At 57.4% G+C, this 22641-nt stretch overlaps 7 protein-coding genes and 2 non-coding genes across 9 annotated transcripts; 4 read left to right on the forward strand and 5 right to left on the reverse strand.

The window, feature by feature from the left end:
* Positions 1-620: 620 nt before the first annotated feature.
* BJ171DRAFT_515593 (FtsJ-like methyltransferase-domain-containing protein) lies at positions 621-4229 on the forward strand. Its single transcript, XM_053111953.1, has 10 exons — positions 621-1322; positions 1494-1559; positions 1692-1844; positions 2093-2144; positions 2267-2416; positions 2593-2681; positions 2865-2958; positions 3238-3370; positions 3655-3834; positions 3958-4229. The coding sequence occupies exons 1-10, from the start codon at positions 810-812 to the stop codon at positions 4079-4081; spliced, it is 1554 nt and encodes a 517-aa protein (XP_052964143.1). The 5' UTR covers positions 621-809; the 3' UTR covers positions 4082-4229.
* On the reverse strand, positions 4230-6309 carry BJ171DRAFT_515596 (glycoside hydrolase superfamily). Its single transcript, XM_053111954.1, has 3 exons — positions 5572-6309; positions 5212-5304; positions 4230-5109 (listed from the first exon to the last, which is right to left on the reverse strand). Exons 1-3 carry the CDS (start codon positions 6167-6169, stop codon positions 4421-4423), a joined length of 1380 nt encoding a protein of 459 aa, XP_052964144.1. The 5' UTR covers positions 6170-6309; the 3' UTR covers positions 4230-4420.
* Positions 6310-7719: 1410 nt separating this feature from the next.
* BJ171DRAFT_190546 (uncharacterized protein) lies at positions 7720-11353 on the reverse strand. Its single transcript, XM_053106163.1, has 5 exons — positions 11163-11353; positions 9460-9571; positions 9166-9329; positions 8696-8874; positions 7720-8469 (listed from the first exon to the last, which is right to left on the reverse strand). The coding sequence occupies exons 1-5, from the start codon at positions 11244-11246 to the stop codon at positions 7848-7850; spliced, it is 1161 nt and encodes a 386-aa protein (XP_052964145.1). The 5' UTR covers positions 11247-11353; the 3' UTR covers positions 7720-7847.
* A 342-nt stretch (positions 11354-11695) lies between these two features.
* On the forward strand, positions 11696-13464 carry BJ171DRAFT_190592 (uncharacterized protein). The gene is made up of 2 exons (XM_053106165.1): positions 11696-11780; positions 12000-13464. Exons 1-2 carry the CDS (start codon positions 11734-11736, stop codon positions 13390-13392), a joined length of 1440 nt encoding a protein of 479 aa, XP_052964146.1. The 5' UTR covers positions 11696-11733; the 3' UTR covers positions 13393-13464.
* A 429-nt stretch (positions 13465-13893) lies between these two features.
* On the reverse strand, positions 13894-16579 carry BJ171DRAFT_190564 (uncharacterized protein). The gene is made up of 4 exons (XM_053106164.1): positions 16088-16579; positions 14900-15894; positions 14221-14753; positions 13894-14112 (listed from the first exon to the last, which is right to left on the reverse strand). The coding sequence occupies exons 1-4, from the start codon at positions 16477-16479 to the stop codon at positions 14062-14064; spliced, it is 1971 nt and encodes a 656-aa protein (XP_052964147.1). The 5' UTR covers positions 16480-16579; the 3' UTR covers positions 13894-14061.
* Positions 16580-17424: 845 nt separating this feature from the next.
* Positions 17425-18161, forward strand: BJ171DRAFT_476959 (uncharacterized protein; the record flags this gene model as incomplete). The annotated part of the gene is made up of 2 exons (XM_053108857.1): positions 17425-17593; positions 17881-18161. The coding sequence occupies 2 exons, from the start codon at positions 17425-17427 to the stop codon at positions 18159-18161; spliced, it is 450 nt and encodes a 149-aa protein (XP_052964148.1).
* Positions 18162-19015: 854 nt separating this feature from the next.
* On the forward strand, positions 19016-19096 carry BJ171DRAFT_t223. Its single transcript has one exon. It is a non-coding gene; the product is annotated as a tRNA-Ser (tRNA).
* A 492-nt stretch (positions 19097-19588) lies between these two features.
* On the reverse strand, positions 19589-19661 carry BJ171DRAFT_t225. The gene has a single exon. It is a non-coding gene; the product is annotated as a tRNA-Arg (tRNA).
* A 304-nt stretch (positions 19662-19965) lies between these two features.
* Positions 19966-22565, reverse strand: BJ171DRAFT_515603 (uncharacterized protein). Its single transcript, XM_053111955.1, has 2 exons — positions 22235-22565; positions 19966-21787 (listed from the first exon to the last, which is right to left on the reverse strand). The coding sequence occupies exons 1-2, from the start codon at positions 22413-22415 to the stop codon at positions 20190-20192; spliced, it is 1779 nt and encodes a 592-aa protein (XP_052964149.1). The 5' UTR covers positions 22416-22565; the 3' UTR covers positions 19966-20189.
* Between the last annotated feature and the right edge of the window lie 76 nt (positions 22566-22641).

Genomic DNA, 22641 nt, shown 5'->3' on the forward strand with positions numbered 1-22641 from the left:
TCGATGCTCTCGCGGAGAACGGCAGTCCGGATGAGATACGCCGCTTGTGGAAGGACGTTTCTGGCCTTCAGCTATGGCTGTGGTGTTGGTGTTGGTGATGGTGCAGACTCGGGGTTTGTTCCTGGTCGAGCAGCAGAGCTTATCGCAGCGCTTCGTTTCGTTCACTTGGCTGAGAGCAGGCTCCAGTTCTTCTGCGCTGGGTTCGTTGGTGTTGAAGCAGCTTTGGACCCAAGGTTTGGCCGTCGCCCGCCAGAGATGAACTGTTACGACACCTCCAAAGCGAAGGGCCACCAAAAGATAGGCATTGTTTGTGGGTGATCCATTGTCGATGACGTATGTGTGATTGAGAGGCCATTTGCGATTCTCTCATGGGGCATCTGTCGGCCCTCTGACCGGCAACTCCCCGCCGCGAGTCTACAGAATGGCCGGTGTGGTGTCTGCCAGAACGGCGGATGCGATTGTCTCTGTAGTGGATAGATGGCGCAGAGACGCAACAAGTTGCTCATGGTATGTATGGCTGTGATGTCCCCACGATCCAAGGGCCGGCTGTGCCGTTTGGGGTCGCCAGCCGAAATGGCTTGACCCAAATCGTCCTGCATTATGCCCCCCCCCGCCTTGCCCCGCATCTCGCCCTGCCGTATTGCACAGGGCTCCCCGCAGTTCCCGCCTGATTGCCCAAAGATTGGCCTTGGGCTGAAGCTGTCTCAGATCCGCCGTGCCATCTCCATCGGCCAAGCTCTGTTCGCTGTCCTCCGAATCATCGGCCTGCCGACTTTGTGGTCCAGATCAGCAGCAGTCCCTCCAGCGCCATGTCCAAATACCCGCTCGTCGATCCGTACTCAAGCAACGATCAGTATCATGCGACCCTGTTGGATTCGCCTCTCCCCGCTCCGTTGTCCAGGCTGAATGGGCCTCCCTCACATCTGTCAAGCAACAATCGATATGCCCCGTATTCCACATCCCGCAACCCTGGTCGAGACCGCCAAGATCGAGACCGAGACCGAGACCAAGACCGGGACAGAGGTTGGGATCGCGATCGAGACAGGAATCGAGATAGGAATCGAGACCAGGATCGCGACCGTAATCGAGACTACGACCGATCGTCCTACCCCGGTAACTTGCCATCGGGCCATGACCGCCGCTACCCTGACGCATCCTACCAAGACGCATATCAGGAGCGAAAGTACAGCGACCCAGCGCCGCGACCACTCTTTCGCGCCTATGATCGCGAGCAGTATCTCAACAAGAACCTTGGATGGATCCTTGGCGGCCAGGGCCTCGCTTTGGATGGTCACGGATATGCCAAGGTCTTCGTTGAAAAGGTTGGTGGCGACGGGAGATGCCCGCAACGCTGCAACTGCAATGTGTCGCAGAGCTGCACCCACGCGGACATCGTAGTTATGAGCTTGCGGCGAATGGCCGGGCTCAGTCGCCGATACCAACTGCAAATCAACTGCTAATTGATCTGCTCTCGGAATCGTTGCTGCATCCAGATCCAAGCTCCCAACTACGATCTCTTTTGCGATGCAGATGTTGTCCAGCAGCTTTTGGATGAGAAGGTCGGCAGCTGGCGCTGATGCTGATGCTGATGCTGATGTTGCTATTACAGAAGGATGCTCTCGTGTTCTCCCCTTCTCATCCCCCCTCTCATTTCCTCCCCTTCTCATCATCGACCCACTCCTGGGCTCTAGAGCAAGCTGGGCCACGTTCATAATCAAGCACGACTCGTGGATGCTCGCCGCAAGGCCAGCCCATATGTCCTCGGGTCCAAATCGAGATTCTGGCACCCAGGTGCCGTAGTTTTGGCCAATCTGAACTACCTCGCCGATGTGCTACATGCGAAGGTACATATCAATCATTGATGGGGTTGTACTGGCTGGATGGGCGTTTCGAATAGATAGATGCAAATGACATCCATCGCCTGGGCTGCCGTATCTTGGCCCCAGATCGAATCTTATCGCCGTTTAGATAGCACCGTTGAGGCAGCACCATTCGTCGATCATGTCCCTCCGCCCACCTCCGCACCACGATACTTGGGAGACCTGCGCAACTAAGAAGTCACTAACTGCTCCAATTTGCCCAATCGATCCAGTCGCACCCGTTCCGATTTGTGGATCTCAGCGCCGACTACGGCGGATTCACAGGTAGCCACGATTTCGATTCAACTCTGCTTAGCTGTGTCTGGGCCAGCACCCTGACGGCTGTGACGGACCTCCGATCATTTCCAGTCAACTCACTCGCATTTGTCTATCTCGGTTTGATCCAGAATACATCCTGTGGGAGCAGAGACGACGAAATGGATCAGTCCATGGTTGGAAAATGACGAGCAATGTCGCGAAAGAATCCGAGGCGCTTAGGTATCTGGGATCGCTCGATTCTCTGAATCTGACGCTGTGTCAAGGCGCCGATCGCTCAGGTAACCAGCTCACATCCAGAGGACAAATCACACTCGCCCGGACAACTGAAGGGCAAAATGAGAGGCGTTGTGCGAGTCATCCCTGGCAGTGGTGCGCATCCCCTGGCTCCGATATGATTCCCACGTAGGACGAGGGGCTGTTGGCAATGCTGACCGCCGCTCTCCTCACCAACCAGGAAGCTGTCTGAGCTATGAAAACATCGAAAGTCTCGTACAGCTCATCAATCCACACGAGCAGCCGATCGATCTTGTCGTCTCGGACCGGGTGTGTATTACTACGTACCGTTGCCTTCGTATGCGAGCGCTATGATGAGCGTGATTTTGGAACGCCTGGTCGGCCTCGTTGGTGGATGTACTTTGACGAGACCGAGACGCTGCCTGTCAAGCAATGGTGGCTCGCTGCCTTGCGGCCTTGTTGGCATGGACTCAGTCAAAGCACGCTGCGTAGGAGGACCATGTCAGGAGCAACATGTCGAGCGAAGACCGAATCAAGTTGCCGCTCCTGAGCCGTGTCCTTGCAATGTTTCGCATCTTGCGCGAAGGTGAGATTGCCGGCATTGATGTGCCCCTCGGCGCATACTTGTTCGTTGGCTCGACATTTCTCTAAAGCACCCAATCAGTCCCATAACTGGCAACGCACGCCTCTTGTTGCTCCATCATCTGCAATCCGTCTGGACTGACTCACCTCGGTTGCGGTCAAACCGGCGGCTGTGTCTGTGCGTTGTGTCGTGACATGCTCATGAACACGATGCGAACCTGGTGCCCTATCCTCCACTCCACCCCACTCCACTTCATCTACCTCCTGGTCTCTGCACATCCAGGCGGCACATTTGTCTGCAAGATCTACAATGCCTTCTTGCCTTTCACATGCGATCTGATCTTCATACTGCACCAAGCATTCGAAAAAATCACCATTGTCAAGCCGACCGCTGGCACCCCGGATGGGTCAGAGAGGTAGGAATGGTTGAGTGAGCATAATGGCAGTCGGCTGAATGTGGCCGAGAAGGCGGTGTCACAGCAAAGAGACATGGAGGCCTATATGCCATAGGTTGTGCGAGCCATAGGTTGTGCGAACCAAAGACCGTCCGTTTTGCTGCAGTGTGGCAAGAGAAGGACAAAACACTTGCTCTGAGCCAGCGATGACTCCCGACACATGCAGTAGCAGAGACATCCGTTACTGATCCTTGTGAGTGGGTTTGGACTCGCTCCCGCCGCCGCCTCAACAACGATGATGACAGGTACCTGATCTGCGTGAACCTGAAGCACGCCTTTCCGGCTGACCTGATCTCGTACCTGGCTGAGGTACAGAGGGATATCCAGGTCCAGAACCGCCACGGGGAAGTCGAGTCGCTGCTGGAACGCTCCTTGGTGGAGAAGAACACCAAGTTCATAGACTGGATCCAGAGCACAAACATGAAGTAAGTTTGACCGCAGACGCTTGGAACAAATGCCAACGAGCGAGCTGGTGAATGCCTTGGTCCACATTTCTAATGTGCTGCCTCCGTGCTGCCCCCCCCCTGTCTCTCCATGGACTGCCCCAGGATTGCCGTGCGGCAGGCGCAGGCCATCAAGGATATCCTCGAGTGCCTCAGACAACCCGATTCTCTCGGCTATCACCATCAAGAAATCCAGCACCTCTGTTACTCGGCGTGGGGGATAATCTGAGCAGCACTCATGACACGCATCAGGACGAGGCAAAGCGAGTGCAGGATTGACGCCTTCCTGGCAGACCACCAACCACCCGGGTCAGCCAGCGAGCCAGCCGAGTTGATGCAGCGACAGCGCGCATCAGTCCGAATGGAGATCATGAGATATACGTTGTCTATTTGCTCAAATCAATACAGGTCAGAGCATGTACGGATGGAGGTGGGGGAGGTACAAGAAGGGACGTGCCCGTTGCCTCCCTGCGCAACCCACGAAAGGGATCGGAAACGGAAATGGGAACGGGGAGGTAAAGAAAAGAGAGACAAAAGAGGGGCCCCCGGCGCCAAATGCAGGTGGAGGTTAAGCATTGGGACCGGTAAAAGAGATTGTGCCGTCGCAATTGAAGGTGAGGTTCTTTTGCTGACTGTCGGCCCAAAGGAGGCCCTGGGTTTGCTGCAGATCGCTCTGCAGCGGGATGCGGATCGAGTCCTTTTCGGTAACGGTAAAGTCCTTGGTGACGATCTTGGTCAGGTTGGCAAAATCATTTTCGATCTTGACCTCCTCAAAGTAGTCGATCAGCTTGAAGTTGGGGTAGGTGGCCTGCATGCCAGCAATGGTCGAGACCTGGAAGATGGCTCGCCACCAGCCCTGCTTGACAGCGAGCTCACGACCGACATCGGGCTCTTCGAGAATGATGTAGGCGCCAGACTCGCCAAAGCCGAAGGGCTTGCCGTAGGTGTTGGAGAAGCGTCCATAAAAGTCCAGGTAGGGACGGGGTCCGCCCCAGTTCAGGCCGCTGACGTGGTGGAGGAGGTAGCTCGAGTTCTGGACGATTGTTTGGCCCGAGGTGTCGACGTCGTAGGTATACAGCGACAGACCGACCCAGTCGACGTAGTCCGAGCCAGGCCAGTAAGGGCCATAAGGATCATCCAATTCGGTGATGACGCCATCGCCGTTGCTATCAAGGAGTTTGAAGTCGGGGTTGTTCTGAGGGGTGATGTTGGCGCCCCAGGGGTAGGAACCGCCGGGGTTGGGGGACCACATGAGAGCTGGAGGAAAGGGAGCGAGACAGAGGATTAGGCAAAGAAACCACATGGACCAGCAAGCAGCGTGGCAAGCAATAGTTGTGAGAGAGTGGTAGGGTGCCTTACCAGTCATGTTGGTGACGGCGTGAAGATAGTTGGCAAAAGTCCGGAAGGTCTTGACGTAGTCGGTCGGATGCTGGCCATAGTAGAACCAATTGCCTGTGTTTGGCGAGGGAGGACGGGTGAGTCTCAAAGGCTGTTCAGCGACAGGTGAGATCGGACCAGGCAGGAGGCGAACGTGACAAGAGTTGGCGAGGAGGAGGAGGATGTGCATTATTGCAAGCAGGAGGAAGATCGGCAAGGAGAGAGAAACAGGACGATTGGGGGAGGGGAGACACGGGCGGGGTGACGATGCCAGGGGGCCGAACGAAGCAAATGGAGGTCAAAGTGGGTGACGGGCTGGCGAGACCAGAAAGCAAAGCATACCATTCATCTCGTGGAGGAAACGCACGAGGATAGGAACGTTGTATTTGGAGTTCATGTTCCGCAGGAAGGTGGCGAAGGTCGAGAGGATGGCACCGTTGTTGGCAAGCAGGTCGCCCAGCTGGCAGTTGCCGACAACTGTCAGCTCAAGCATGCCGCCGATCAAAGCAACCTGCTGAACGTGGAACTCAACCATGCTCTGCTGGAAGTCGGTGCCGGTGATGTTGATGAAGGCGTTGATGAGGGCCGGGTTGTGGCCAACACGGGTGGAGATGTTGACGGGCAAGTCCTTGGACCAGTCGAGATGGAAGCCAAAGATAAACTTGCCGTTGGGGGGCTCGAGGCGGTTCTTGCTGCTGATGTTGAAGTTGCCAGTGGAAAAGGTCTGAGTGGCCACGCCGGGGATGGGTGCATAGCAGGCAGAGGCGTTGGGCAGGTTGTCGAGGATGCCTTTGTCCCACTTTTTGAGCTCGATGCCGTGCAGGACGTATATCCTGTAGGCACAGAAGGCAATGGCGGCCATGGCAATGAGCAGGGCCAGGAAGGTCTTCACGAAGAAGAAGAAGGCGCAGATGCGTCTTCGGTCCGTTTGGCGGCCCATGGTTAGGCAGACAGACGGGCAGACAGAGAGGGAGAGGGTGGTGCGGTAACCGTGACCAAGACGACGAGCACGGGAGAGGCCGAGAGAGAGGCCGAGACGGAGACCAAGACGGAGACCAAGACGGAGACCAAGACGGAGACAGGAGGAAGGCGAGGACGACGAGCGGCAGCGAATATAAAGGCTGGACAGCAGCCAGGGCGTGGCCGACCACGACAGAAAAGCGGGTGGCGGCGGTGCTGCGCGACAAACAAGGGAGGGGCGGGTCGCGGCTGGCCTTGTGGGAGGGGGCTGTGGGCGGTGTTGCTGGAATGGATGATAGATGGGCGATAGATGGGATGGATGTGATGATAGATGATGGGTGATAGATGGGATGATATATGGGATGATAGATGGGACGATAGATGGAATGGTCGAGGATGGCGGTGTCGACGGTGTTGAACAAACGAGCACAGCGAGCACATGTCCGCGGTCAGCTGTGGGTGAACACCGACAGGCGCGGTGAAGTGTCGCCGAACCGCAGACTCGAGCACACGGATTGCTTGTGTGGCTTTGGTGCGTTGAAATGATGTCGATCGACGCTGGTACTGTTGCGATGGAGTTGAAGTTGACTGATGAGGTACAACGGAACGGACACCTACGGATATGAATCCATTGACGTTGTCCGGTGCTGTCCAGTGCTGTCCAGTGCTGTCTGGTGCTGTCCAGTGCTGTCTGGTGCTGTCTGGTGCTGTCTGGTGCTGTCTGGTGCTGTCCCCCATTATTCGACCTGCCCGCTGTAACGGATCCTCTGCCGATCTTGTCCTCGCAGCCACAGCGACAGTGCCAGAGAAGCATGCCCGCACAGCCCGCGCTGTTGATACAAGATGCAGAGCCTGTACATCCCCGTGTGCAGGTCGAATGGACAGACCGCGAGCAAGACGGGCTTGTCTTTTGCAGACTTGTCAGCATTTGCGCCTTGCTGCCTCGGCCTTGCGCGAACCCGCCCGGCTCGGCAAAGGGCCAACTCGAGGCTGTGTCACCAGAGTGGCGTGCCGTGGCTGGTTTCATTTGTCTCCCACGGCTGGCTTCGACAGCCCACCCGAAATCGAAACAGCCCGAGACTCGCTTCGTTCTGAGGGCGCTGCGTGTATTGGCAAGTCCAGTGTTAGCAAAAAACAAAAGCAATAAAAACAATAAAAAGAAAAGGTCGCAATCGTCCTCGGGAAAACAGAGCGGCCCGTTTCGTCGGGTGGGCGCTTGTTGTTCGCTTGGCTTCATAGTCGTGGGATGTATTGTGCTTGGAGCAACCTCGCATTCTGGTGCCTTGCGGTTGTGCTGCTTCTTTCTTTCGTCCGGTCCGTTGTGCAAAATCGCTTGCGTCCACCTTGCCGCACGAATCTACTTGCGTCTGCTGGATGCTCAAGATCTCGCGGTCCGCTGGTGAGGAGAAACATGGGCTGTCCCAGATCGAGGCTGCTCATCTTTCTGTTATGGCGGCATATTCGTGGTTCAGTGCACAAATCCCGCCGCTTGAGCTACAAGGTTGAGTGGCGAGATTGGCACAACAGACTTGCATGGTTGGTGCGCGCCAAGACGAAACAGCTTGCAGGTGGCTTGGTATCGGCAACATCGCGGCCGCAACGCAGGGGCATCATTCGTGAACGAGGAATCGAGAGCTCGCGGCAGCCGGGAGACGGCTTCAGTAGCGCATGTACGGGCCCCCGTACCGGTTGCCGCCAGAATGCTGTCCGTCGGTGTGCTGTCCGAACCGAACAGGTCCGCCGCCGTTGGATCGCCTGTCGGCCGACCCGTAGCTGCTGTTCATCCCGTATCCGGCACCGCTGCCGCCGGCGCCGTATAGCATCGGCATCATTTCCGGGTTGATGGCCGGGCCAGCAGCGCCCATGCCGCCACTCATCATCATCATGCCTGGTCCGGCTGGGCTCATCCCGATTCCGCCCATGCCGACCCCCATGGTCGTCGCACCCATCATCAGGGCGGGGTTCATCATGGCCATCATGGCCCCGCCTGCGTTGTTGCCACCGGTGCGATTGTAGCCCATAGGCCCATATCCGCCGCTGTTGCCGCCGCTGTTGCTGCCGCGGGAGAATCCTCCGTAGGCCCCGGTGTGGCCCATGCCCATCATGTTGCCGGCGCCGGCTTGATTCTGGTAGGGCTGGTTGTGGTGGCCGTAGTTGTGGCCGCCGCTGCCGGAGCTTTCCTTGTTGGCTTGGTGCTGTTCATTTTTGGCCAGCAAGCGGAAGGGGTATCCCTTGAAGGTGTCTACAAACTTGACGCTGGCCTTCTTTCCGTGGATCTGGCTGCTCACCGCAAGCACAGTGTCCAAGCAATTTCAGCAACAGAGGTGCGATCGTACACGGTTCAATCGAGCAGAGTGCAATTCAGTGGGACGTCATTAGCTCGTTCGCTTCAGCACCTTCCGTCGCTGGTGCAGCGTCGTGGCGACTGCCTGAAGCTTCGTAGGCTGTGTGCTATCGCCTCTGGACGTTCACATTGAGCAAAGGGCAATAAAAAAGAATGGCCTACCGCTGCTCCACAAAGGACTTGAACCCGGCCGCGGCCTGATGGGTCTTGAACTCCAGATAGGCGATTCCGCGGGACTTGCCGTTGGCTTTGTGCTCGTAGAACAGGATCTCCTTCGACACAAGATCGTCGGACAGACCGGCTTCGCTCACGACGCCCTTCATATCCTGATCCGTCGTCCACTGACAGCGGAACGGCGGGTTGCGCACGGAGAACAAAAGCCTGAGTGGTAGTCCGCAATCGCATACATGCCGCGACTGCCACGGAACCCACAGCATCGCACGGCCCTGTGCGACATTGCACTGCGTCGTCGATTGCTGTTGGGGGTGGGGAGGAGCTCACGATAACGTCCAAGCGTCCGTTGCAAGCACTTGAGCCCCGTCAAAGTCGTCAAGGGCCCGGGCCAGACAAATATCAAACCGAGGCAAAATGAGACAGCACTTGCTTCGACCGGCCACCGCGAACGTCCTTACCCACGCAAGCTCCGAGACGTATAAGGCGCGCTGGTAGCTTGAGCGAGAGTTGCTTGAACCACTGGTTCCCTGGGACACGCCAGGCTTGTTGGAAGATGAGCCCGAGACATCGGGCTTGCCGCGCTTCCGCTCAGCCGAGGACTGGGTCGATTCGATCGGGTGGCCTATGACCGGACATTCGCATGGTCGGATCGTGATCTCGGCGGTATCAGCGACGGAGGCGTGTACAATCCTTGGCAGACCCTGCTGAAGAAAGAATAATCTTCAAGGGCCAAAGCAGAGCCAGCTGCTTACCTTGATCTTTTGGGGTTTCAGATTCGTTCCGAGTTTGGGCTTTCGGTACATCCTTATCGGATGCTGGCTCGGAGGCTTCGGGCTGCAAGTTGGTCTGGTTGAGATTCGACGACTTTGGTGTTGGAAGGAGGGAGGAGTAGAGGTTGGGAGGGAGGATAGAAAGCAATGGGAATGGGTGACGGTCCAGGAGCCAGAGCGTGAATCGGGTTATTGGCGCGATATATTATTGATTTGTTACGCGGATTCGTACATGCACCCGTTGGTCGGAGGGACGAGAGTGGAGCGAAGAAGGAAGGAAGGAGAGTCGCGTTAGAAGTACATGAGTAACAAACGACAAGAGAGGGGGGGGAGCGAGTGGATTCACAACGAACAGGCCGGTGTCATTGGCAGACATCAATAGGTCAACAGGCGGACAGACGGACAGACGGACGGACACACACCAGAAAGCAAACACCCAGCAACAAACGAAGGAATAAAGACCACCCAGCGTTACAAGACATCCAGAGAGCATATAATGGCACAGTCGATGCAGCACATGAGATACCGCACAACAAGCACAAAGGAAGCAAGCCAGCCAGAAAGTGACGGCGCCGTGCGTACAAACAACCAAGCACCAAAGACATAGTCGAGCCACCAGGGAAGCGATGGATGAGAGAGGTCAACAAACCGTCGGGGGAGGCCACAGTACAAAGGTCAAGGCCAACATGAAGCCCCCGAGTCCGGCCAGGTTCGGCAAGGATGGGAGTACGAAGTGACATGTGAGAAATGCGGGTTGTACGGACGAGCGAAATCATTGATCCTGTTTGCAATCTCGAGGAGGTAGGCGGAGCTGGGACGGGTGCATTCAGCAGAGGAATGTGCGGCCAATGGCGTCGAGGGCAGGTTTGGCACTTGGGTGACAGCCGCCTGGACTCAAGATCCTGTCATCTCCGCGGACTATCCAGTCGAGCCACAAGCCACATCCAAAGCATATCTGAAACACGTTTGACAGGTCAAAGATATCGAGCCCATCTTGGGGAGCCAAGCCACAAGCCTGCCACTGTGGACCATAGCCGCTGCTCGAGCCAGTCGAGCAAGTCTTGGGCTAGTCCTGAATAAGTCCCAACGGCTTGGAAGATGTATGATCTCACAGGTTCCTCTTTCCGGGCCTGCTGTGCGGCGATGGCAGTCGAGATATGCGACGATCTTGGAAACGCCGCTGCCTCAGTCGCTGCGACCATGCTGAGGATCGAGTCGATTGGGTATGCAGTCGGTGGCTGAGTATTACCTCTCCATGCGTGGAGGCATGGAGCTACAACAGCAGAGTGGATTGCCTCGTCTTTATCTCATCAGCCAGACCGGAGGCACGATGCTTGGCGAATCGGAGCCACTCGGTATCTAACAACACAGTCATGTCGATATGGCCTGGCTGGAATTCAGTGGCGATGGCCACTATGGATCGAGCACGTCCAAGCCAGGAGCGATCCAACGGACTCAAGGCCGGGCAACAAGACGACGTGATGGCAGCGGTCGTTGGGTATTGACTGCATATTCAGCGAAAGGCAAGGGGGAAAGCGCACAAGGAGAACAGGGCTGCCCAAGCGGCACCGTCGGGCGACACAGCAGAGACAGCCGGCGAGAAGAGTACCGGGAGGCCCAGCTGATTCCCGACAGAACGACGCAGGAGACATGGCAAATCAGGAGGTGGCCAAGGGACGACTTACAAAATCGTGGCCAGGGGATTCGCTCTTGATTTTGTGGTACTCCTCCTCTTCTTCGCCGTAGAGATCAAACACCTCTTCGTCCATTGTCGATACGGGGGGGTGCACAGTGTTGCAAGGGTAGGCGAGAGCGGGACTAGCCAAGGGCAAGGAGCTCTGTGGGATGGGAGATGAGATGAGACAGGACGAGGGGGGGCCGGGAAGAGATGGGATGGTGGGTTGGTTGGATTGAAAAGCTGGTGGTCGAGGGGCGTGTGGCGTTGGAGGGAGCGAGGACACGGGCGAGGGCAGCGACAGCAGCGAGAGCACAGTGGCTGTGTGGCGAGACACAGCCGAGATACAGCCGAGACACAGCCGAGGCGATGCGGTCACATGGGCGGTCACGCGGGCAGCCAGGCGGTTCCGTGGCGCGGGGTTCTGGAAGTCCCGCACAGAACGGCTGCGCACAAGCGCGTGCCGCTGCGCACGGCCGCCTTGCCTGCCGGACTCGCGCGACCCCTCGTCCTTGTCGGCTTCCCCTGGATCTTCCCTGCAGCCGCACATCTCGCCACATCGGACTCCTCCCCCCGCAGATATGGGCAAGAAGGATTTCAAGAAGGGTCGCTACGCGAACGCCGGCAGGTACGCAGATGCATCCATGAACCATCGATGCATGCCCCCCCCCACCATGGACTGCTCTGGAGGCACCTCCCTTGACACTCGCTCTTTCTCTCACCCCTCTCTTCCCCTGCCTCCCTCGTCCTATCCGCGTGATTTACATTCGCGTGCTGAGTGACCAAATCTCAACCAGTTTCGCACCCGACTCGCTCTCGTTCATCACCCCGCTCGACGTGCGCAAAGCCTTCAGAGCGACCAAGAAGAATACTGGGAAACATCCAACCCCAAGGCTCCCTCCCGCGAGCCCTCCGACAACGACAGTGACGATAGCGATGGCGACGATGGCGACGATGACGGTGATGACGACAATGGTAACCACGATCGCAAGCGCAGCGATGGCACTTTGAGCCACGACGGACCCATCGAGTCTTTCTCGGGTCTCGGCCACAGCATGTTGTCGGCCAGCCCCGTGTCCAGCTCACATCCATCGTATCTCAAGTACGATCCTGAGCTCGGCGACCCAACATCGCTCCGCAACCGCCAGGCGTATCTGCCCGCAGCCCTGAACATCGACCGGGACAGAGGCTCCAATTTGAACCGTCGCTCGGCTCAACCCCGCTCCAACGCTGCGAGCCAACATGATGATCTGGACGGCTCGCGCGATCAGCCCAAGCCCACCCGGCTGCCTTCAGACCGCAAGCACTCCGCCGCCAAGGCCAGCAGCGCTCGTTCTGCTGCTCCAAGAGACCTCGCCAAACAGTCGGTCGCGGCCGGCTATGATGCCGAGGACGAAGCCCACGCCGAGGTGATCCAGCGACAGAGGCGCCCCATGTCCGCGTCTCAAGCCGAGCCCACAGAGGTTTCCGAGCCCGAGTCTGCAGGCTTAGTTCGTCAGCAAAAGCGAAACCCGGCCTCGCAGCATCGACAGAGCGCACAGCATGAGCACCGTGAGCAAGCTGAAGAGCAAGTTCAATTCAATGCATCGCCAAAGCGTGGCAAGAGTCCCTCGCCCCAGCGCTCACTGCTGGCCAAAGCCCATGTTCAAAAGCCCAAGAGCCCTGTCCATGGCTCACAAACCGGCAGCGACGACCCAGTCTACGTCGCTCGCTCCCGTGCCGATCAGCCCAAGCCCTTCGCAGCGAACGAGGATCCTGACGACGACGGGTACTACGGCGACCGAGATTCCCGGGATGTCTCGACAACCGTCGCAGGCGGGACCAACATCCCCCGCTACCCAAGCCACGACGCCGACCTCGATGATTCGCCCGGCCTGAACCCGAGCGCCTCGGAGACTCTCAAGCCTCGCAAGCCAGCGCTCACTGCTCGCCAGAAGCGAACGGGTGACTCTACCTCGTCTCCGGCCCGCCCGGCCAGCGCCAATCAGGTTCGAAAGAAGAAGCGGATCGTCGGAAAGAATCACGGCCACCAAGATATCGACTCTTCCATGCGCAAGCTGGCCCAAAAGATCGAAAAAACGTCCATTGTGGCCTCTCCAGGTCGCGGAAACACACGAACACTCGCTCATTCTTCAAATCTGGCTCCATCCCCGCTCGATGGTCTCGCAGTTGGGCACAATGACATCTCAAATGACGAGGAAAATCGTTTCAAGGATATCCCGGCAGATATCCTGTGCTGATTGCCATGCTCTGCACCGATTGATGTGTTGGGCACCAGCGCCATATCCCGTGCCGATCGAGATTGTGCTCGTTTGCATTCGATGTCCATGTTTATGTCCCACTACAGACTGCCGCTGTCATTTCTTGGTGGGAGGAGGGCTCAATCATAATGCGCCAATGCTTTCATAAACCACAGGTGATATCATTCTCAACCGCACTCTGTAGCAGCAAATCAGCATAAAGTGACATGGTATGGCAGGGTCGATTGTGGAGATCGGAGGAAAACCCGAGGTCTCTACTCGAAGTTGACCGATTTCATGGAATAATAGCTCTGTTGGATGCAAGCCACTCATATTACGCCGATATATGGAGTAGGGAGGGTCACCCGTTTGCTTATGTGTTGAGTGTATAGGGACTTTGTCCAAACGATGAGATCAGCGAGTCTGTACTTAGGGTCGTGACGGCAGCCGCAGCGGATGTATGAGGCATACTGCGTGCATTGGAGCCATACCAGCATTGGCTTGGATAGCATATCCGCCAATGAAACAGAGTCAATCCCTCCACCCGACGAGTTCTGCCTGCAGATATCGGCTAAGCACCAATGTATTTGCGACCAAAGAAAGCTGTCATGGGCTGCAAACCCCGGGCTGCCTACTTCGCGGTGTGAGTGCGACTGTACTGGAATGCCTTCAATCCGCCAAGTCGACTGTCTTGAACGATCGGATGCTGGCTCGGTCGTCCTGTTGGGTCGACGGGAGAGTTACGCACAGTCGGGCAAACGAAGGAGTGCACGACATGCCTCTCACAACCAGCTTTCACTGCCGACGACCTCTCAAGATGTGCCTCACCTGCTGGGCCCTCTTCTCTATGGCGAGGGTTGGATGCTGTGGAACCCCTTTGCCAGCAGGGATGAGATCGGTGTCATCCCAGTCCTCGCCAAGGTCGACCGAGTTGGTCCGGCGGTAGGCCGAGAACATGGACATGGCTCTGTCACGCAGCCCCCGTCGTTGGCCCATGCCATTGGTATTTTCGAGTGCCCATTCCAGGCCAAGCTCCGGGTCCAGGGCCAAGTCCAAGTTTGAATTGTGAGCATCATCATTGACGACGCTGCTTCCCACGACTTGCATTTCTGACCCTTCGGTGCTGTTCTGGCTGGATGCATGACCATCGCTCGAGCCTCTGGAAAAGAGGGTCGAGATCGAGAACCGTGGATCCCCAGTTTTTGCCGGGGGTCTTTGAGAGGTCCGCTGGGAGCTTTGCCTCGAGACCTGTGCGGGTGGCGAGCCTGGTTTGAAGGAATCTTGATGTGGCTGTCGAGTCGAAGAGGATCGGACCTGTCTATAGCGATGAACCGAGTAGATGGCCGCAATGCAGCAAAGCCCTGGTGGATGTGGATGGCAGTAAGCACAAATGGCTTGATGCTGAATCGAACGGGTCTGTGGAATGACCCATTGGCATCGAACATAGTTTTCGACGAAACCGCATCGGCGCATAGTGTACCCCCGATGGCTCACGAGTCTGTCGTACCTCCTACCACGACGATGCTAGAGCCAAGTCCGACGATGGGAAGAGCACTCGGCCCAGGCGCGGGGACACTGGAAGGGTCAGATTCATGGGCATCCAGATCGACAAACAACGAGCTGTTCGTCCGGGCTGTCTCGGCCAAGAGCGGAGTGCTGGGCGACTCTTGGGGAGCCGAGGATGGCCCGGTAGATACCAAGCCCTCCGATGGACTGGGAGATGCTTGAAGGTTGTCGGTCGGAATGGAGATACCCACAGCGGCATCGGTTGGATGAGACAGACTCAGTTGGTCGAGTGTTTGACGTGAACTCGAGACGAACATTTCGGCCTCTGATGAGGCAGGGATGTAATGGCTGGATTCGGTACCAGTAACAGACAGCGCCGTTGGGGTAATCGACAGCGCAACAGTCGACGAAGCCAATGCGAGCGAGGGCTCGGGCAACATCGACGACCACGATGCGGATATTACCGTTGGCGTTGGGTTGATATTGCTCGAGGTTGTCTCGCAAGCTGAATCAACGACACATGTGCCGTTGGGAAACCTGTCCGAGAGCACCTTTTGCAGATCCCAGGACCGGCCTGTGACATCGACTGGCCGATAAAAAGCATCGGGACCGCACTCATCTTGGGCCTGGCCGCTTCCGAAGCCATCTGGCTGCAGCAGAAACTGGGCAGCCAGATGGCATTCGCTGCATTCGGCATCGAAACAACCGAAGCTGTATATCCAGGAGAATGAGCCGTTGTCGCTGGAGAGTGTCGCCCTGGTGCTGAGAGCATATATAGACTGGGATCCGACGCCAACACCGACACCATCACCGATACCGATACCACGGATGCGAGGCGAGAGCAGGGTGCAGGCAGGATAGATCGGAACATCCTCGGCCGTGTAAGCATGCGATAGCGGCCCCAGCAGCGACGACAGTGACGATGGCGATTGAGTCGAGTTTCCAGCGCATGTGGCTTGGATAAAGGTTGATGTGCCAAGTACATCTGCGATCCCACTGACACATCGTCAAGGACAAAGCAGAAAGTCAGCCAAACCGAGTATATCGACACAGATTCGGCAATCAGAAAGCAATACCCTTGCAAATACCAGGGTCCTAACTCTCGGCTGCTGCCTCCTGGCAGCATCCACGATCGTATCGCAAGTACTTTGGAGCGCCAGCAGGGCTGCCCACAGATCCAGCTGCTCACCTTATCCAGCCGTCGTCGCCCGTTGCTCGGTAGTCACAAAAGGTGTGGTCGTTGTTGATCCACACAACATCCTGCACCGTGCAGTTGGTCGAGCACGTCGGGTCCGGGCATGTTGAGAAGACGATGGTCGTCTGGTTGGCGGAGTAGAGACCAAACCAGTTCCCTCCAGGCTCGTCGAACAGTGGCAGGCAGTGGTTTGTCGGAGCCGAATAGGCATTGAGGTGAGAGACGAACGAGTGTGGAGACGAGGCGACAGCGGCATTGGGCCATGGCGAGACCGAGTCTGAGAAGTTGAGGCAGCTGCTGTTGCTCAAGCCAACGAGCTCAAGCCCAAACTTGACGATCAGGGAGGGTGCGCTGGCCTCGGCGCTGATGATGGATGCGGAGGCCATATGGTGCTAGTGGGCGAGAAACGTTCGATGATCTGTTGGAAGCAAGTGGCGAGATCAGCAGATCGAAGCAACGACAGCGGCCCGAGAAATCCCAGGACGGCAGAGGCTCGGCGGGCGGCTCTGGCAGGCGGGCTGCTGTCGCCCTCGTCTGCATGGGACGGACGGCGGGAGACGGCATGTCCGGTTTGGTCTGGGCCGCATCAGAGCCGGCGGCTGAGCGAATCCAAAAAGCGCTGTTGTGGCCGAAGGGACCTGCGGCCAGTTCGCCCCGGGCAGATGAGAGAGCCTCCGGCATTCGGCAAAGACGACGGGGCTGACGGAAGTTCGGGACTGAGTGCATGGTGTTCGCAAGGACATGTTGCACGGCGCTGCGCTGGGTTGCTCGCCGTCGTCGATGCTGGCCGTTGCCGTGAATGCCGCCCGGGCATCAATGGAGGTCGACCAGTCGCTCCTGGCCCGCTATTTCTGGCCTTGAGTGCCGCCGCAGCCCCAGACCGTCCTTGGGCAAGTGGGCGGCGACCATGGCGGAAGGACATCTTCGGCGTTCGTGGATGTGGTTGACAAAGTTGCAGCCACAGAGATCACCAGGACAGTGCAGACCACTTGCGGCCAACTGCACATCGCTGCTCTCCGCAGCTGGGTCAATCGCTCTCCACAACAGTTGCTCCTGTCTGCTGCTGATCGCATGGCTGGTTTGCCTTGCCGGCGAGCACGAAAGGCGAGAGAGGCCTGGTCGCTGGCGATTGGACAGTATTGGAGCCTGGGATCGCGTGAAGGAGTACAGCAAGAGCACACTATTGCAGAGTGGCAGCCCAAGAGCGTCGCTTCTGCGCTGGAATCCGTCACTACCGAGGGGGGCATTCGCTCGTCAGGACTATAAACTGAAGGACGGCTCTCCGTCTGGCCAGAGGGTCGTTTCTCGGTTGTCGATGCAGCGCCGGCTCCATGTTGGCTCCCAAAGATTCGTCGTTCCCAGCCGCGCTCCAGGCTCTGCGAAATAGCCCTGCCCGTCTCACCATCACCACATCAGGGACAGCACTGCTGGTGCTCCTGGCGACCCTCGGTTCAACTCCTGGCAGTCTGGCCCTCTCGCTGGAGAAACGAGATAAGTTTGGTAAGCACTCTCCTGTCGGGATGCGGAATGCGGGCTCGGGAATGTCCACTTGGAGTTGCTCCTCGCTCCTCGCCTCGTCACAACATCCACCAAGTGCTTGCCATCCAAGCCGAGTTGTGCTGAGATCGCCGTCGAGAGCCGCCTGTGGTGGCTGGGTCGAGTGACACCCCTGGACGAGAGGGTATCGGTTGTTGTCCTATCGCCAGCCTCGGCGTGATTGCCGGTGACTTCTGTACGATTCCAAGCACTTTGACGAAACGCTGATCCGCCACTCCGCCTCGTTGCAGAGAACATGGGTCTCAACGTGTGGGCGATCGTCGCTTGCATCGTGACCATGATCATAGGATGCCTACGATGTGCCTACATCAGCCAGAAGAACAGGATGATGCTTGCCGATGGCACCCGTGCCGCAGAAATATGCATCGAACTAGGCCCCGATGGCGAGATGTCGTCGAGCCCAGAGCGGACTGAGCCTTTGCCACCATACTCGCCGAGACTTCAGCCGACACCCAGTCAGGCGAACCTAAGCATAGCCGTCCCTGCGCCTGCATACGAGCCCCCGAAGTGACCAGCCCGTCCCTGGCTCGCCCACGATTTGCCGAGTTCCTGAAACATGCGATCAACCCATCCTCTTCTCGCCCGACGATGACGGCTTGGATCCGAGTCTTCTCCCTCTTTACATCAAGCATGCCTCAGCTGAGTGTTTCGGTACCGAGCCGATGCACAGAGTCTTGGAGGCGAAGGCCCACTTGGTTGCCGGAATGTCGCTCTGAAGCACAAAGTGGGGCATACCGTCCCAGAATGACCAGCGACTGGGCTTGTTTGACCACTCCGATTATGTCTGTAATTTTGAGTTGCTCTCCATCTTGAGTTATGATTTGTGATTTGTGGTCCCACCTTGATCTTTTATGTTATTTTCGAGGCCCCGATGTGGCGGGGCGGCCTATCTATGTTTTTGCGTCCGTTCTGCCTTTTGTACTTTTACTGAACTGCAATCAATCAAGAATCCTTGTGAGAAGGATCGCCCGATGATCTGAATACTGAGTGACATTTATAACATAGCATGCCCAAGGTGCTCGCTGCGGGCTCACTGACGCCTCCAGTGGAGGCAGAATTGCCGTCGCTATCGGGAGTATGACCGGGTAACAATCAATACGAGCTGGCGATAGGCTGATTACAACGATTCACTCGGTGGCAGGCTGGGAGATGGGGTAATTGGACACGTGGAACGGAGGATGCATGAGATGCACATGAGATGCAAATGAGATGCACATGAGATGCACAGGACAGCACCACATCGCACGACAGTCAGTGCGGCGGGGTATCCTGTGGTGGGGAAACAAATGCAAGTGCCGACTCGCTCGTTGCCATCATCGACAGTCCGTGCGGCGTCATGTACTGTGATGGAGTAAACTGCCGCAAGTCAGGATGTCCGAGTGGTTAAGGAGTTGCACTCGAAATGCAATGGGCTCGCCCGCGCAGGTTCGAATCCTGCTTCTGACGCTTGTCTTTTGCTCCTCGTTTTTGGCCCATATCCTGTCTCCTGTCTCCTGTCTCCTGTCTGCCCATCGCCACTGCGGTGTGCTCTGTTGTTTTCCTTCTGGATGCCATGCTCGCCGTCTCCGGTTTCTGCCGTTGAATGTCGTTGAATATCGTCTTCCAGTGTCGTCTTCCAGTGTCGTCTTGATCCATTGATGTGCATCCGCTGTCCCGATCCCCACGTCGATCGCGATCTCCATGTCGGTCTGGATCGTGCCTCGCTGTGCGCTCTGTCGTTCGGCTCTTGTCTCGCCCCCGCCGCAAGTCTCTCTCGTCCATCACAACTTCACATAGTCCCGTCGCTGCATCTTCTTGCATCCGGCCATGTCCGCGGCAAAATGCAGCAGCCATCTCCACACTGGTTGGCCGCTTTCGTTGCGAGAACCGACCCCCATCAATCGATCCTGTGGCTCGGTGTCGGAGCAAAAAGACAATTCGAACTCCGCAAGTTCAAAGCGAGCGAGGCAGGGGTCGAACCTGCGACCTTTGGCTTCGGAGACCAACGATCTTTCCACTGATCTACACGCCCGCTTGTCGTTCTGGTCAAAAATGAGATACATAATACAAACAACACCGCCATTTCCATCGGATTCTCTGCTCCACCCTCCAGCCATCGTCCCCATCACCAAACCTCAGTGTGTATGTCTTCATGCCTGCTCCATTGACCTCTGGCCTGCATCGCGCCACTGTTCGACCTCGGGCTGCCTCTCCGCTCTCGGATCACTCCGTCTGCGAACCAGAGGACCCCCCCCCACAACCCGCAGCATTCGACTGGCCCTTCCGCCAGCAGCTTCACTTCCCCATGTGAACATCAGCCATGCAATGTGAATATAAACGAGTCCTATGTCGTGGCTCTGTATTCGAATTACTGATCAAGGCCTTTGACCTGGGCTGGGGTGGCCTCGAATGCGCCAACATTCATCGAGCGCTCTGGTTGCAGTCGGACTGATGCATTTGCCCAATGGAAACGCACAGGTACTATGATCACGGAGCTGTCTCCACAAAATATCGAGGGCTTTCCTATTGGCCCGTGTCGTGTCCACTGTTCCGCCCGACTCTATCGTCGGTTGTGGATAATGTGTCGCAGCTTGGGACACACCGCCTTGATGCGCTCCTGGTCCTCCCGACTGATGGGGTGATAGAATCGCATGGAATTCACCGGCGAACCTGGCGCCCCGCTGACGCCGGTGCAGGTACCGACCGTAATCAGCTGCTTGAGCTTGGGCAGGTATGTGACGAAATGGTCCACCGAAATGGTGACGGGGATGTTGTAAAGGTATTTGAGCGCCAAGCTGTATCGCGAAATGTGGTCCAGCGATCGCTCCGTGAGATTGGTGTTGCCGTATGGCAGACCGAGATCAACGAGCCCGGGCAATGAGCGAGCAATCAGCTCAATGGTCTCGTCTCGAACAAGTGCCGCCGATCCTAGGTGCAGCTCTTTGAGCTTTTGGCATTGCTTGGCCACCAGCGTCAGCGTATACGGCGATACATGGCGCCCGTCGACCAAATCCAAGGTCTCGATATCGAGGCAGGACTGCGCGATCTGGATCAGGGGGCCGTCGCCGAGGATGGGAACTCGCAGGATCTGCAGGCCCTGGCAGCTCCGGGCAATGGCTTCGAGATGCTGGTCCGTCGTCAAGTGATGCAGCGAGGCCGAGCGGCGAGAGGCATTCACGATCAAGACTCTGAGGTTGGTGAACTTGGAGACCAGCGGGAGTACATTCCGGACAAAACCAACGCCATCGAGTTCCAGATGCGCCAGCGAAGTGTTCTCTGTGCCAGTAAAGCAATCCAGATCCATGGATATGGCCGAGAGTTGCGGTGAAGTGGAGCCATCGACGAACTGGTCGGGTGTCGCCATCATCTGAACCGGCGACGGGCCGGGCGGGAGACCGAGCAGGGGACGGAATATCACCGTGGGGTCGGCCGCCTGGTGGACCTCAAACAACGACAGCTGTCGGATGCGTGGGTTTGCGTAGAGTACCGATACAATGTGGTCCAGGTTCTTTGGGTTCCCAATGTGAAGCGCCTCGAGACTGGTCAGATGCTGGCTCATGGTCAGCAGCGTAAAGTCCATTGCCACGGGCCAGTCCAGGACAAAGGTTTTGATGCCTGGGTGCGTTCGAATGAGATGTCCCAGAGCATCGGCCATCCGCCTCTCGGCCTCGGCCAGATCGAGAGGCTTGCCCAGGTTGTCGACAAACGAAACCTCGCCCACCCACTCAAGCCCAAATGTCTGAAGCTGGTTTGGAGGCAGGCTCTCGGCCAGCTTGACAATCGAGCGGTCGATGGATGTGCCCTGCATCGTGGTCTTGACTCGAAAGTGGCGGAGCTGCTTGCACTGCGACGTTATGGCGCTGAGTCCTTCGTCCGTAATACAGGCCAATCCCGAGCCCAGCGGAGACACTGCCGAGAACGACGTGAGCGTCCGCTGGCAAACCGAGCTGATGATCCACAGATCGTCGTCATTGAGCACCGGATAGTCCACGTGGAGCGTTGTCAGCTTGGTGCAGCCTTGCAGGATCTTGCGAATGTTGCTGAGCTTCAAATCGCCCTGGTTCGCCTCGCCGGCCCACAGGTGGAAACGGTGGATGTACTTGCGATAATCGACATAGAGCGAGCGGTAGCTCGACAGGCGCGAACGCAACAGATCCCCTGGGGCGATGGAGCGACCAAAGCGCGAGGAATATGCGCGACGAACGATTGCGTTAGACGACAGCTATCGAGAAGGCACAGGCTCGGGAGGCAGGATCTTGGCGACGGCATCAGGCAAACGATCGCAGAGGCGAGCGGCCGCCTGAATACCCTGCAACGCAGCCGACTGACGCAGGCTGGATACGTGGTAGACTGAGCTAGATCGACATTGTCATCACACCAACGGCAGTCGACCCAAGCGCCGGCCAGTAGACTCAAGCGTCGTACCATACAATATTGCAAACGATACGCAAAACATCCGTTTCACAGCAGCGTCTGATACGAGCCGAAACACTGCTCCTCCGCTACCTCGGCGCAACATCGCCATATGCACGGAGGGCGATAGAGCACACCCTGCTCTCCACAACCGCCTCATACAAACGCCTAGTGTCTCGAAAAGATGCTTACAGTCATCGACAGACCAGTCCAGGGCATACCAGAACTGCTGGATTGCAGGGCCGAACCACGTTTTGGAAACCAAGGCGTAGTTGAGCAGCTCCTGCTTGGAGTCGAGGCTGTACGAGAATATTCGCCCCAAGAGCTCGGGCGGGCACTGGGATATCGCCGAACCAGGCTGTTGCTCAGACATTTTGGTTGAGAGCTCTATGGGCTTGCTCGTGGAGGGATATCGACGGTGCGGTCAGGGAAAGTGGGTGCGGCTCATGAAGAGGCCCAAGCGAACGAACGGGTTTCGGCTGCTGGGAGAGGACGACAGCGAGGGCTCGGCGCTCTCGCCCGCCTCTCGCCCGCCTCTCGCCGGCCTCTCGTCTCGCCAAGTCGACACCAGCCACACGCTCAATGCCCCATGCTCGCAC

The sequence above is a fragment of the Polychytrium aggregatum genome, assembly GCF_025602895.1.
Source record: "Polychytrium aggregatum strain JEL109 chromosome Unknown BJ171scaffold_34, whole genome shotgun sequence".
Lineage (NCBI taxonomy): Eukaryota > Fungi > Chytridiomycota > Chytridiomycetes > Polychytriales > Polychytrium > Polychytrium aggregatum.

What these genes read in the sequence shown, in the direction of transcription:
- BJ171DRAFT_515603 (XM_053111955.1), bottom strand. Translation starts at nt 22,415, where the DNA reads ATGTCTGAGCAACAGCCTGGTTCGGCGATATCCCAGTGCCCGCCCGAG. An exon ending in GGACTGGTCTGTCGATGACT is followed by an intron (nt 21,788 to 22,234) that starts GTAAGCATCTTT and finishes CCATCGCCCCAG; the next exon opens with GGGATCTGTTGCGTTCGCGC.
- BJ171DRAFT_190546 (XM_053106163.1), bottom strand. Translation starts at nt 11,246, where the DNA reads ATGGACGAAGAGGTGTTTGATCTCTACGGCGAAGAAGAGGAGGAGTAC. An exon ending in ACGTCTCGGAGCTTGCGTGG is followed by an intron (nt 8,875 to 9,165) that starts GTAAGGACGTTC and finishes TTCCGCTGTCAG; the next exon opens with TGGACGACGGATCAGGATAT. An exon ending in AAGTCCTTTGTGGAGCAGCG is followed by an intron (nt 8,470 to 8,695) that starts GTAGGCCATTCT and finishes TGCGGTGAGCAG; the next exon opens with CCAGATCCACGGAAAGAAGG.
- BJ171DRAFT_190592 (XM_053106165.1), top strand. Translation starts at nt 11,734, where the DNA reads ATGGGCAAGAAGGATTTCAAGAAGGGTCGCTACGCGAACGCCGGCAG. An exon ending in CGCTACGCGAACGCCGGCAG is followed by an intron (nt 11,781 to 11,999) that starts GTACGCAGATGC and finishes ACGTGCGCAAAG; the next exon opens with CCTTCAGAGCGACCAAGAAG.
- BJ171DRAFT_515593 (XM_053111953.1), top strand. Translation starts at nt 810, where the DNA reads ATGTCCAAATACCCGCTCGTCGATCCGTACTCAAGCAACGATCAGTAT. An exon ending in CGACTACGGCGGATTCACAG is followed by an intron (nt 2,145 to 2,266) that starts GTAGCCACGATT and finishes GGTTTGATCCAG; the next exon opens with AATACATCCTGTGGGAGCAG. An exon ending in TCAAGGCGCCGATCGCTCAG is followed by an intron (nt 2,417 to 2,592) that starts GTAACCAGCTCA and finishes CTCACCAACCAG; the next exon opens with GAAGCTGTCTGAGCTATGAA.
- BJ171DRAFT_515596 (XM_053111954.1), bottom strand. Translation starts at nt 6,169, where the DNA reads ATGGGCCGCCAAACGGACCGAAGACGCATCTGCGCCTTCTTCTTCTTC. An exon ending in TTTCCTCCACGAGATGAATG is followed by an intron (nt 5,305 to 5,571) that starts GTATGCTTTGCT and finishes CGCCAAACACAG; the next exon opens with GCAATTGGTTCTACTATGGC. An exon ending in CGCCGTCACCAACATGACTG is followed by an intron (nt 5,110 to 5,211) that starts GTAAGGCACCCT and finishes CCTTTCCTCCAG; the next exon opens with CTCTCATGTGGTCCCCCAAC.
- BJ171DRAFT_190564 (XM_053106164.1), bottom strand. Translation starts at nt 16,479, where the DNA reads ATGGCCTCCGCATCCATCATCAGCGCCGAGGCCAGCGCACCCTCCCTG. An exon ending in GGCGACGACGGCTGGATAAG is followed by an intron (nt 15,895 to 16,087) that starts GTGAGCAGCTGG and finishes ACGATGTGTCAG; the next exon opens with TGGGATCGCAGATGTACTTG. An exon ending in TAGCATCGTCGTGGTAGGAG is followed by an intron (nt 14,754 to 14,899) that starts GTACGACAGACT and finishes CACATCCACCAG; the next exon opens with GGCTTTGCTGCATTGCGGCC.